Source organism: Peromyscus californicus, unplaced genomic scaffold (assembly GCF_007827085.1).
Source record: "Peromyscus californicus insignis strain IS unplaced genomic scaffold, ASM782708v3 Scaffold_6__1_contigs__length_162567912, whole genome shotgun sequence".
In the NCBI taxonomy this organism is placed as follows: Eukaryota; Metazoa; Chordata; class Mammalia; order Rodentia; family Cricetidae; genus Peromyscus; species Peromyscus californicus.
The window spans coordinates 142878798-142892529 of NW_026294584.1; the positions used below are offsets into that span (position 1 = coordinate 142878798).

Below are 13732 nucleotides of genomic sequence, written 5' to 3' on the forward strand. Positions count from 1 at the left end.
TGAAGGAATTCCCCTTCCCATGACGTCATTCTCCACCAAGGGGACATCAAAAAGACAAATGATTCATCTCTCTTCTCAAAAATTCAGGCCGTCCAAATGGCCCAACAGACTGCTGTGTCTTATCCTAACTCTGATCTAACAACACAAACACCATCTCCAAGGCCAACATTGTACACTCAAGAAACTCCTTCCCTACAGCTGTCTACACACAAGACACTTGGATAGTTTCCTACTGAAAGTCTGAGCTTCTGGACTATAGAAGTCATTTCTGCCCCCATAAAGGTTGAAGCCAGTTTCTTTCAGTGGAATTTTTTTCTTGTCCACCCTCATGGAGTAGACATTTGCTCATATACCAACATGGCATGGGATATATGGCCCATCTATCCATGTGAGCAAGATCTGAGATGACCCCCTTACTATGTTTCTACCAGTATAAATGGTCCTGTGTGAAGATATGGCTTGCCTCTCTATTTCTGCCTTTTCTGGCTCCTTTAATCTGCCCTTAACAACCCAACACACTCCTTTCCCATAAGCCCTGTCCCTTTAATGGCTGATATCCTGATTTACCTACATTCCCTATTCTAATCAGACTGATGTTCTATCTCTGAAGTTGCTCATCTTCCTCCCCCACTGACAGGCTATTAGTATTATTATTATTTTTTAAAAGGCTAGCCTTTGTAGGCAGAGTGCTACTTGATGCTAATCAACCCTGCATAGTATGGGGAAATGCTCGGCAATTATTAGAAAGAATCAAACACAGAGAAAGACAGACAACACTTTCTGGAAAGACCCCTCTATATCCTCAACATGCCAATTCCACCTTTGGGACCCACCAGCATCATCTCCAAAGGACAAATCCTCTCCACCATTTTATTTTTTTAACTCTACCAGAGTTGGGATATTTAGAGTGAGAGACTCAGGTCACAGGAATTGAGTCAGGATGCATTAGGCTGTAGCCCCATCCATAAAGAATTTATTAGGCCCAGAGTGACTGTTCAGCTCCACCTGCAGAAACAACGTGCCTGGGTAGTGAAGACAACTCACCTGCTCCCAATCAGACCACAAACACAGCTGCAATTCTCTGGTACACACACACACACACACACACACACACACACACACACACACACACACACACACACGCAGACACACACATGCCCCCCAGCTTCTATAATTGTGCTCAATCTCATGCCATGGTAAGATTGGGCCCTCACTATTCCAATAAAGCACTCTCAGCTTGCTGGTATCTAGTCTACCTCTTCTCTGCCTCACTTGTCCTACAGAGACAATGTGCTCTCCTATCCTCCTCCCAGAGAGTCACTGTCCATTGTATGCAGAAACACAACTCTCACCTCAAGGGATAAGAGTTTACTCTGGAGACAAAATGAGTGACCATGGCCCAGGAACAAGATTTACATTACCCCAAATTCCATGTTCCAAGGTGGTAATGGAGTCTTTATAGTCACAGAACAAAGGAAGCCATACATAAGACACTTTAAGCACATGGTGGAAACATCAGAGAGGGGGTTATAGCAAAGTGAGGGGACCTTGTTTACAAGGGTCAGATGGTACCTGATGATACTCTTAGCCCATGGGTTTGTGGGAGCTGTCTGTCTGTTAATATATTCCAAGGAAAGCTAGTCTTCTGAGTTACCTGATGTTCATAAAGGTCAGAGACAGTGAAGAGCAATAAACAGGTATTGAGAGGGCTAAAGATGGAGGGCTGGAGAGGTGGCTCAGTTAGTTCCAGGAGATCTGATGCTCTCTTTGACCTACATGAATTCCAGGCGTGTACAAGGTGCACATGCATATATACCCGGAAAACACTAATATGCATAAGGTAAAATAAATTTTTTTTAAAGAGGGTTAAAGATGGCTCTGAACTTACAGGTTTTCAAACCCTCTGTGGTCACTGACTGCTAGGCAGTCCGCGATGTAGAAGGTTCTGTGGAAGCTGCTGTTACTTTCCAGAACCTTCCGTTCTCACAAGGCTTGAAAAGGGCTGGCAATTACATTTCCCCTTTTTGCAGTTCTTTTGCTTTTAGGTTGGTTTCCGCAGGACAGTGAAACACCCCCTGTCATCCCACCTTGGCAGAAGAGAAAAGTGTGTGAAGTTGCTGTAATTAAAAAGCATTTTGCACTACCAAAATGTAAAAGAATTCTCAGTTCCGTTTATTTACTTTACGGTACACCACATTTCCTGTCACAAATTTCTAACTCTCTTTCTCTCAGAAGTAGATTTTATTTGCTGAAAGGGTGGATATATTCAGGATTGATCAAGAGGGAACAACAAATCACTGGCCAGTTGGGCGGAGCCTCCAAGTCAGCTGGTTTGAAATCCAGCTCACTACAAACCTTTGGTTTGCAAACATCCTCATTGATTCCAGGTTTGCCCCAGCAGGAAGACACACGTGCAGAAAAGCCTCCATGAGAACGTTCCCTGCAGAGTCCTCCTTGCCAGCTGGCGTGGGAGAAAAACGTATGTATTTAATGAATTAAGTTTAAGGGAGTGAGGGAGCTTCCCTAGGGGAGCAGAATCTCCCTGTGTTAGCCTGCCACAGGTGTCTCTAGAAAGCCTTAGAGGCTGGGGAGCCTGGGTGGGGTGGTGCGGAGCTCTAGGGTGGGCAGGAAGCACCCTTGCAATTCTGTATTATTCTATCATGGCGTATGCTACTTAAATATGTTTTGGAAAGAGCAACCAACAGCGAACTTGTTTGTGCACTCTTCTCTGGCATCTGGAATTTTCGATCCACTGGTTTCCGCCAGAGTGAGGTAATGTGTGTGTAGACAGAAGTAGCCTGTCAGGCTGCGATTTACTCTTGTCTCACCCACAGTAATTAAAAGAACTGTAGAGATGTGCTGTAGGAGTTAGGATTGAAATAGCCGCCCATCAGATTACATTTCCCCATAGTCGTAGAGATACTTGCCGCTGCCCGGCCTCGCATTCATACTTGATTCTGAGAACCCTGCTACCTCAGGGAGAGAGATAAACAGTCTTTCTGAGTTTGTAAAGCAAAGTAGGCATCCGGATTCCCAGGGGATTGTTTGGAGGACCTTAGACATGCTCAGACACATCCCTGCTATCCAGTGCACACCTAAAGTGCCCCTCTTCCAAACCTCCCCTCCACCTCCATTCCTGACTCCCACAGTCCGTGCCTCCTCCTTCCCCTCCACTCCCCACTTGCGCCTTTTCCCCAGACTTCGGGGCTGTCAGAAATTCTCCCCCTTCCTTAGGGCACCGGTATATTCCTGGCCTTAAATGATTCTGTGGCATCGGGGAACAATCTCAGCCCTTCTGTTCCTATTGTTGTATCCCAGGTTTTTCAGTAGGGCGGGGATGGAAGATCGATCCCACCTGCAAATCCATCTGCAGTTTTGCTTTGTGGTAAATGGTGGGAAAAGGACATTGAAGATTTCTACTTTAAAACTGTATCCTCTCATTTCGAAAAACGTTTATATTTCATTCTTTAGATCCCTTTCACGTTAATTTTTTTAAAGTTTATTTTATTTTATGTGTAGGGTTTTTTGCCTGCCTGTTAGAGCACCACATGCATGCCTGGTGCTCACAGAAGTCAGAAGAAGGTGTTGAATCCCCTGGAACTGGACTTACACAGTTGTGAGCCACCCTGCTTGTTAGTTTGAGAGAACTAGCTAAAATCAGACAGGAGTTAATATTATTTTCTTGGGTTTGGAAAGATTGGTTTTTAAAGTAGGAGGCAAAACTAGTAACCATAAGGAAGTCTATGCATTCAAAATATGGAGGAGTTTAGAAATCTCCCAAGATTTACTTTCTATAGGGAGTGTGAGGAGCTATGAGGAGTACAACCCAGGGAAACCAGATTGCTCACATGCTGAGAAGTGCTGGAGCTAGAAATGAGCATGTGAGCATTATCGTGCTACTTTCTATATCTTTGTATAACTGGAAAGAATGAAGGTCGAGAGTTTTTGTGTGGACCCAAAATCCAAAGGCCACAGTTTAGTGCTTAAAGCCTTCCAATCCTACTCCTCTGTTGTTAATGTGAGAGGCTTCCTGGTATTTTAGATGTGTGAAACCGAGCAAAACACAATGGTTAAAGCCAGTGGAAACTTTGTAAAAAGTATAATTTGCATTCAGTAAAAATAATTCACTTGATGTACATCTTCATCACTTTTGAAAACATATAATTATGCATTCTTCATCAAGATCTATAGGAGCTGGAGAGTTGGCTCAACCATTAAGACCATTTATTGTTCTTACAGAGGACTGGATTTGATTCCCAGCATCCATATGGTGGCTCACACTCTGACCCCTAACTCCAATTCCAGGGATCTAACACACTCTTCAGAACCCCCAACACGAGGCTTGCATGTTGTACACATATATACAGACAAAACACTCATACACATAAATTAAACACAAAACAATACTTTATAAAGGATATATAGACCCCTGGTCCCTACCCCACTCCAACTTCCCCATTCCCTGTTGCAGACACTCCGTACCTCTGTCCCCAGCCCTTACACACTTACTTTTCCAGAATGTCACAAAATGGATCCCTGAAGCAGAGACTTCACATTTGACTTCTTTCACCTTGATGCAGCATTGCATTCTGCTCTTTAGACCATGCAATGTCAGACACACTGCTGGCTAGATTCTAAGAGACTGCCCACAGCACCACCTGCACAGGAGCAGTGCTCTGAATTCACAAGTGTGCAAGCATCACATAATCAAATGTTACACAAAGAAGTTAAGAAAATCTAGCGGGAAGCTTGTAGAGAGGTGAGAGGAGGAAGCGAGTCGTGGCAGTTTGGGTTTCTTTTCAAAGTAAGCAGGAAGGAGACAGTTTCCTGCAGCTCACTGTCTTTAAGCTTGCTGATAAGTTTAGTTTAAGGACTTTTGAGTCAGAAGCCTTGGGACAATGCCTGGTGAAGTTATATGAGAAAAAGGGAAGTGCAGGCTTGTGGTCCAACTTGTTTCTTCTGTTGAGAGGGTTTGTTTAACTTGTCATCAGTTTGGGGACATTTGGATGATTGCAAATGTTGAATTTCTTTCTTTTTTTTTTTTTTTTAAATAGTGATCCTTAAAGCTGCTACAAATATACATGTAAAAGTTTCTTTTTCTTTTTTCTTGAAACTTAAATGCCGGCTTTCCTTTCAGTATGGGGATACGTGGGCAGGATGGGGGCACATCACCATATTGTGCAGTTCCTGCACAATCAGCTTCACAGTGGTTGCACAATTTTGCCTTTCTAAAAGAAGGGCGTTAGAGTCACATCAACATCGAATTCATCAACCTCCTGTTATCTAGACAGTCAATTTTCTCTTGAATCTAAGATGATTTTTGCCCAAGACAAGTTCACAGACATTCCCCTCACTTTATAAGGAATTAAATGACTTTACAATATTAAGCTTTGGCCAGGCAGTGGTGGCTCAAGCCTTTAATCCCAGCACTCAGGAGGCAGAGGCAGGTGGATCTCTGTGATTACAAGGCCAGCCTGGTCTACAGAGTGAGTTCTAGGACAGGCTCTAAAGCTACACAGAGAAATCCTGTCTCGATAAAGCAAAAAAAGAAACAAAACAACCAACCAAACAAAAACAATATTAAGCTTCATGCTTGGGTTTACAGTCCATCTCATGTCTTGTTTTTAGCAGACAGGCCCCAGGTTGTTTCAGCAGCACATACTGGAGCGATGCCACCCTTTCCCTGTCTAACAACTGTACATCTCTGTTAAATATCTGTTGACCATGTGTGTTTGATATAACTTCTGGAGTCTTTTCTTCTGCTGTATTGTTCTAGTGTCTACTCTTTTCCTAGCACCAGGATGTGGTGCTATTTATTTATTCCGGTTCCCATAAGTCATGAAATTAGGCAGAATGATCTCTGAATTCGACCCTTCTTTTTCAGAATCATTTTGGACTATTCTAGGTTTTTATAGTACCTTTCATATAATTTGGTGCTATGAATTTTATTTTTTCTGAAGGCAATCATCCCCCAGGAAGTGAAACTGTTGCATATATAAACTTGCTAAGAAATTGTTGACATATGAGCAATATTGAGCGTTCCAGTTTATTAATGTGAAGCATTTACTTATATTCTTTTATTGAATAAAACCTGGGAGTCAAGTAATGGTATAAAAACCTGATTCATCAGAGAAGCAGTGGAGAAGAGACCAATGACCTCCTGTCTCTTGCCTTCACCAATCCAAAATGGCCTGGGAATTTTTCTTAGCCCCTCCCTACTACTTCCTGTGTCTCTCTCTCTATGTATCTTGGGTCCTACAAAACATCCATGGCTAATTCTGCTCAGCTAGTCACTAGCTCTGCCCATGATTCAATGATACACTTTATTGGCAGTCTTGGAGTGTCTGTGTGAACAAACATCCCACAACAATTATGGTTTAGATCTGCCTTGATTTTTTTTTAATTTAATAAATTTTATGCATATGAGTGTTTTGCCTGCATAAATGTCTATGCATCACATGCATTCCTAGGGCCCACCAAGGTCAGAAAAGGTGTCAGATTTCTGAAACTGGAATTATAGATGGTTGTAAGCTACTATGTGGGTCCTGGAATCAAACCCAGATCCTCTGCAAGAGCAACAAGTGCTCTTAACCACTGAGCCAACTCTCCAACCCTGTCCTGATTTCTTCATAATTTTACATGTAGTTTTTGTTATGCTGATTATGAACTTTTCTTAGATGTATAATTTTATAGTTTTTGGCATTAGTGTAAATGGTGCAGTCTTACATGTTAACTTCCTTTTGACAGTAAAATTCACCTGACTTTGCAATGCTGACATTGTGTCCTGCAGCTTTGTAAACTTATTTTTTACATCCAGTAGTCTTTTGGAGAGTTGTTAGAATTTTTATGCAGCTAGAACCATGTCATCTGTGAAGAGAAACACTTTCATCTGTTTTCAAAAAGTGCAAACTTTCTTTAAGACACTTATTTTATGTATATGGCTGTTTTGCCCACACATTTGTTCATCACAGGCGTGCCTGGTGCCTATAGAATCCAGAAGAGGGCTATGGGTCTCCTGGAACTGGAGTTGGCATGATTGAAAGCTACCTTGTAGGTTCTAGGAATTGAACCTGTGTCCTCTGGAAGACAAATAGTCTTAACTGCTGAGCATTCTCCAGCCACATGACCCCATTTCTTTGCCCTGGTGAGGCCCTCCTGTGAAAAGTCATCCTGGAGTAGTGAGCGGACATCCTGCTCCTGCTCCTGATGGCTGGGAAAGAATTCTCAACTGCAGCCTTGGGAATCAAGCAGCTGCAGTTGGATTTATTGTTTTGTTTTTAATGGATAACTTTTGTAGGGTTGAGGAAGTTCCTCTGATTCCTAATTTTCACACACTTTTGGTGTGTTTATTGAGACATTTCTATTTTTCCTCTTCTCTTAGTTTGTTCATATGTCTAATTACACTGATTTCCCCCCCTTATATGTCTGTTCCTCCTTCTAACCAGAACACTTTATGGAGAGAAATCCAGCTGACTGTTGTTGTTGCTTCCCACTGCTCCTCACTCCTTTTGTTTCTTGATTTGATGATTCACCCTTAGTTCAGGAACTGGAAGACCCTGGTCAAGGTTCTGTTTCCATCCTCTCTAGTCTTCTTTCCACCATGGCATCCTTTATGGACCAGGACCTTCTCTGAAAGGGGGTTTGGGTATCCTTTCAGGTACTTGTGGGCAGTTGTAAAGTGGGTTTTTGTTGTAAGTTTCTTTCATTTTTCTCAAGAAGTTGGCATTCTTATATTCATATTTTACAGGTGTAAAGCTTCGAGGAAAATGTCTCAGAATTATCTTATTTTTGTCTCCTGCTAAGCTTTTCTGCTGGTTTGCAGTGAATATCATCCTTGCTGTGGCTTTTATTGCTGTGTCAGGTGAGTGACTCATCTCCAGATTCTGCAGCATTCTCTCCACATCCACATTGTCACTTAGACTTACTGACCACTGTGAGCCAGGCACTGTGGGAAGGGCTAGGGAGAAAACACACTGGAAATTCCTGTTCTCTGGGAACTTGGGGTCTAGCAGGAAGATGCAGTGAAGGAACAGCACAGGCTGTGGTGTGCACAGGAAGCCAGGCTCAGCATCCCTGGGAAGATGGCGTTCAGCAAGCTCTGGAGAGATGCAGGAGACATATGTCCTCCTGGGAGACCTATTGAAGGCAGAGAACAAGGAAAGGAAAACTCAAAGGAGTAGCCTCAAGGAGCCTGCTGCAGCTAAGGGAAGTGAGAGGAGTGAAGAGCAATGTGGTTGGGGAAGGTACAGAACCACCACACCAACCATGACTCATGGTTTCGTTTAACATATTCTTCCATGGTCTGAAAATATTAAATAGAATGTTCCAGAAATAGGTGATTCTCAAGCTTTCATTGTTAGACTATTCTGAATAATGTGATAAAACTTGTATAGCTTTCCTGCCATAGCTGGAGTAAATCATTCATGATATTATTTTATAAAATCAACTTTAACCATGTCAATGAATAATACACAAGTCTAAACTTTGACAAACATTTGCTAAGAAGACAGTCAGTGTAACCTAAACTCTTATGTAGCTGTGAAAAGATTCAGATAAAGAAAAGATACAGTCACCTTCATTTTTTTGTTGCATTTGTCCCTTTCATTAAAGCCTCATGGTACTGCATATGAAAACAGGAAATAGCTACAACAAATTGCCCTACACTAAAAATAAGTGTGTGTGTGTGTGTGTGTGTGTGTGTGTGTGTGTGTGTGTGTGATTTCTAGCCTTTATTTCTTACCAAATCACTTGTTTCTAGGCTCAATAGCCCTTCAAAGGAGCCATGCATTCATTCTTATCTGTTGAATGAAGAGACAAAGTTATGAAAGAAAAATATCTGTTATTTTTCTAAGCAGGCCTCTGAAAATTTGCTGCATTCAGGGTTTCTTACACACACTCATGCACACACACATTTAGGGCTTCTTACACACACACACACACACACACACACACACACACACACACACACACAACACTTTACTATAATAGACTCACATATTAACACATCACACAGCTCCATCAACACAGACACTCCAACATTTGCCAAGTCCCAAACCCTATGTATCTCATTGAACTTCCGCACAGTTAGAATAGACAACCTGAAGCCAAAGAACTTTGGTCATGGTTTTAGACTTTCGCTGTATTTACATTTTTATAGACTTATCAGCCACAAACTAGAAAAGACACCAGCAAAGTTGAAAGTAGAAAAATAATGCTCTTTATAACCCTATTCATGGCTTATGTGCCCTTTGCTACATTCTGTCCTTCCTCTTCACCTTACACTACTCTTCCTTGTTCTCCGTGTTACACTATGCCCATACTCACAGCTGTTTACACTGTACATTATGGGCTAGAATGAGCATATGGGGGAGTGCATGGGGTCTTTTTCTGAGTTTGTGTGACCTTATTTAATATTATGTTTTCTAGGTCCTCCACTTTGCTGCAACTTTCATTTTTCGTTATGTCTGAATAACATTGTGTTTGTCCATGTAATTCATTTTCATGATTTGTTAATCAGTTGATGGGCATCTAGGTCAGGTTCATTTTGTTACTATTGTAAATAGAGGACCTATTAATAAGCATGGATGTGAAAGTTTCTTTGTGTTATGATGTAGTGTTCTCTCGATATTTGCCCAGGAGTGTGGCATAGGTTTGTCACAAAAGGTCTAATTGTAATTTTTAAAGGAGATTCCATACTGGATGTATAAGTTTATACTTTCTCCAGCAGTGAATAAGTGTCCCAATTTCTGCCCAGAGTTCTAACATCTGTTGTGAGATTTCTTGATGATTGCCGTTCTGACAGCCTCTAATGATAGCCAGTATATTTTCATATTGATTTAATGTGTGTACATGATAAGAGGAAGTCCTTGATCAAAGTTTTGGTATCAAAAACCTATTTTGACCATGTCATGTTTTGCTTGTTTGTATTTTATCCATAGTTAAATCCAGAGAAGGAAGGAGCTTTCTTTATTTTCTCATTACAAGAGGAGGATGTGAAGGAGAATTATAGGAAAGGAGCCTGCAGGATTCCAGCAATCAGGGACAGTCCTAATGTTTTAAGGACCTATGATTTTGTGCAGGGTATTGGTGTCTTTAGTCCCTGCACTCAAGAGGTACAGCCAGGAGGAATACTACAAAATCCAGATGAGTACAGTCCACAGAGTGAGATCTGGACCAGGCAGGAGGACATAGATTCTGTCCCCAAACTATAAATACAAAGAAGAAAAGAAAAACATTTCCTTCGAGTCCCACATGAAGGCTCTTGATTGGAGACGACAATGCTAGGAGGCGTCTCTTAGTGATCAGCAATGAAAGCTACAAACACACACCTCCACTGAGATCGGGTGGTTAGCCGAAGAGACAGTTCATGGAAATGTTTGTTTATGATATGTCACTGCATTTTGTATATTTTAGTGAGAAAGGAAAAAACAGGTACTACAAACCCTGAAGCTGGTCGTGCCAATTGCTCAAGAGACTGGATTGAATTTGGAAGTAAATGTTTTTATTTTTCTGAATTCACAAGTAACTGGACATCCAGCCAGACCTCCTGCATGACACGAAAGGCCCATCTAGCTCGATTTGACAGCCTGGAGGAGCTGGTAAGAAAGGATCAGGAATTGGTTTGTTGTTTGTTCTGTTGAATGTGTATTGCCTTGAGATAGAGAGCTTAAAGCTGAGGCATGAAGAGAGTTCCCACCCTAGGCATTGAGGGACATGGGGCACATGTTAGTGTGGTCCATTTGTGATGGTAACACATCTCGCTGTAGCCCTGAGACATTCAAAGACATTCTGTCCTGTAGTGCTAATAGTCAACCTGCATGACCAGACGTATATTTGACTGAGAGACATGGTGGTCATGTCAGTCTTTGTGCAAGCTGGCAGGTGTTGCATACTTAGGGTGACAACTGTTAGTAGCTGCAAGTACAGGCTTAACAAGGGCCTTGCTCAGCTGCAGAGGGGTGGGTGGTTGTCAGTGTACTATGGATTATGGTAGTAAAATGCATCCACTGAGAACTGAGGGTTATTTAGTCGATTATCCTGAGTTCAAACCTGATGCCATCCTGAGAGGAGGCTGTAGGGCAGAGACTCCGTGGTCATCTGAAACTGAGAGACACATGTATTTGCTTTCTGTGTTTTATGACAGGATTTCCTAAAGAGACACAAGAATGATTCTGCCCGCTGGATTGGCCTGCACAGGAAATCATCAGAGCACTCTTGGAGGTGGACAGACAACACTAAATACAACAACTTGTATGTTTTCAGACCTCTTTTCTTGTGTTGTGATGTGTGTGAGTTGAGGCTATGAGAGATGAAAGGCGGTGTCATGTGGAGCCAGTTGTACTGGGAACATAAACCTTTAGGCCTGAGGTGTGCCCTGAGGGTAGGTTGGTGGTACATGCCACAGTCAATCTCCAGTAAAGTCCACATCCCGACAAATTTTAATCCGTTGGATTTACTTAGTGTTGTTTTACTCCAAATCTTTAGGATGATGGTGGCACTTGGGGTAGATGTTTTGTGCTATGGCCCTTGAAAATCTTTCCTTGTTGATGACTGCCCTTGTGGGATGTAGACAGAACTGCTGATGGCTACTAAGGGCTCTGAAACCCCAGGAAGACACTGCAGAACAGCTGGGGTAAGACTTGTCAGACAGCTGTTTGCACAGCTGCACCTGTCACAGGAGCAGAGACTCCAGGGTCTTTGGGAACCTCCTCTCAAGTTTTGTCATCAAAGAGCACCCAGGACAGCTCTTGGATGTGAGCATAGCTGTTTTGAACAGACCCATTTCACTGGAAGGGTAAAACACAACCCCAGTCGTGTTCATTATTAAAGACCTTTCAGCAATTTATTAAGTGGTACATTTTCTCCCACTTTTATACATGTGAAAATACTTCAAGATAGGATTAATGATCACCCTTGTGGTACTACCCATGGCTGAAGTTCACTTGAACATGGCAGCAAGCACCAGTCAATGCTTTGAACACATTGTACAAGGTTCAACATGGATGAATGAGAAAGGTCTGGTCATCAAATCGAACCCTGAGAATGCAAAAGTCACTAGGTGTAAATCTCGTGCTGGTGATTCCTCCTGGACTCTGCCTTTATGTGATCCATGTTATAAATAAGTAGTGGAGACGAGTGAGCTATCATCGCAGAAGTGAATGCAATGGCAGACTCTGCAGAAATTTGTTTGTTTTTTGTTTTAGGGTTTCCATCCGAGGAGAAGGAGAATGTGCCTACTTGAGTGACAGAGGGATCAGCAGTAGCAAGAACTACATGCCTAGGAAGTGGATTTGTTGCAAGCCCAAGAGCTAAACTTTATAGTGCCCAGAAGTTTCATAGCTTGTGTCAAAGCAATCATGAGAGACCTGTAACATGTTATCTACAGTCGCTGACTCATTTCTTTATCTTCTAAAATTATCAAAATCAATTCATAATCTGTGGTGATATCCAAGATGAAAACCATCATAGACAACTATACTTATGGGTGTTTTGGAGTCTATGAGAGATTCTAAATTAATTTCAGTGCTTTGGTATGAGTTGGTATTCATATCTTAAACGTGAATAGCAATCCTGTCAGCATTAGTGACCTCCACTTTTATGACCAGATATGATTTTTTCCATTAGTTCTTCCTTTGAATGACTGAGACCTTAAAAAAATGAAGGGAGGACAGGGTTGAGCCAAGATGGCTGCAGCACACATGGCTGCTGTAGAGGGCTGGAGGGGGAGGCTTCCTCCTGCACCCTTCCCCCACAGCTCTGGGTATCCTGCCCCAGGCCACATCACTGGTCTGCAGCCACCAAGGAGGAGTCTCACACACCAATGCCTCAGCCTCTGCACCCCAAGCCAAAGCCTGAGTGGTGTCCTGCTGTTAGAAAATCATGGAAGAGTGTCAGAGAGAATGGTTGTATCTCTGGTAAATGTGCCCTGGCATGTCTGGAGTATCTGTTGTCAGAACCTTTTAAAAAATGTTTGAAGATTGATTCAAGATGTTGGTTTGGGTTCTTGGTTCCAACTGGAGACACCACTGCTGTGGAGCTGCTCACGGGACACAGTTATGATGGTCATACCTACTGAGTCAGCAGGAAGGCCTTCACCAAGGACAGAGAGATGTGCAGAGGCCTGGAGCTCTAGTGGGTCCTGCCTCAGATACCCTGCCCAGCCGAATGATCACCCTGTCTCTGGGTAACAACAGGATATCCCAGACCAGTCTCACTGATAGTCTAAGAACACCCTGGCTCTAAACATCAGGATGTCTGTGATGGAGAACAGTTCATTTTCTGGGTTGGGCCTCCTCAGGAAACCTGGCACTGGCAGGGTGGTAAGCAGCAGCCTGGGTCTCTAGCCACCTCTGCCCCCTAATGCACTACCCAGCTCCACGACCACCCTGAATCTGAGCTGAGGTAAAAATGAGCTGATTGTGTGTAGTTTGTCTTAGACTGGGGAGAAATTGTTATTTTCTTATGTTAGTCTGAGTTAAAGGAACAAAATAGGCTTTTAAATGTCTCACAGTCCTCATGAGACAATAGATCTAGTTATGAAGCATATCCTAGTATATTCTATTCATCAAATTATACATCTTAAGTAGAAATCATCTTCCTGACCATCCACAGCTGTGTGTGTGCCCAGTAGATGGAATATATTCATGAGATAAACACACAAGCTTGGGGAGAACACCCATAGCAGTTTTTAGGGAAGAGATATAGTAACACATGAGAAAAATTACAAGACAGA

General features: G+C 42.5%; 1 protein-coding gene across 1 annotated transcript; it reads left to right on the forward strand.

Moving 5' to 3' along the window:
* Positions 1–2393: 2393 nt before the first annotated feature.
* Positions 2394–12981, forward strand: LOC128099252 (C-type lectin domain family 2 member E-like). The gene is made up of 5 exons (XM_052721054.1): positions 2394–2479; positions 7748–7861; positions 10414–10598; positions 11144–11250; positions 12204–12981. The coding sequence occupies exons 1-5, from the start codon at positions 2428–2430 to the stop codon at positions 12310–12312; spliced, it is 567 nt and encodes a 188-aa protein (XP_052577014.1). The 5' UTR covers positions 2394–2427; the 3' UTR covers positions 12313–12981.
* Positions 12982–13732: the final 751 nt, after the last annotated feature.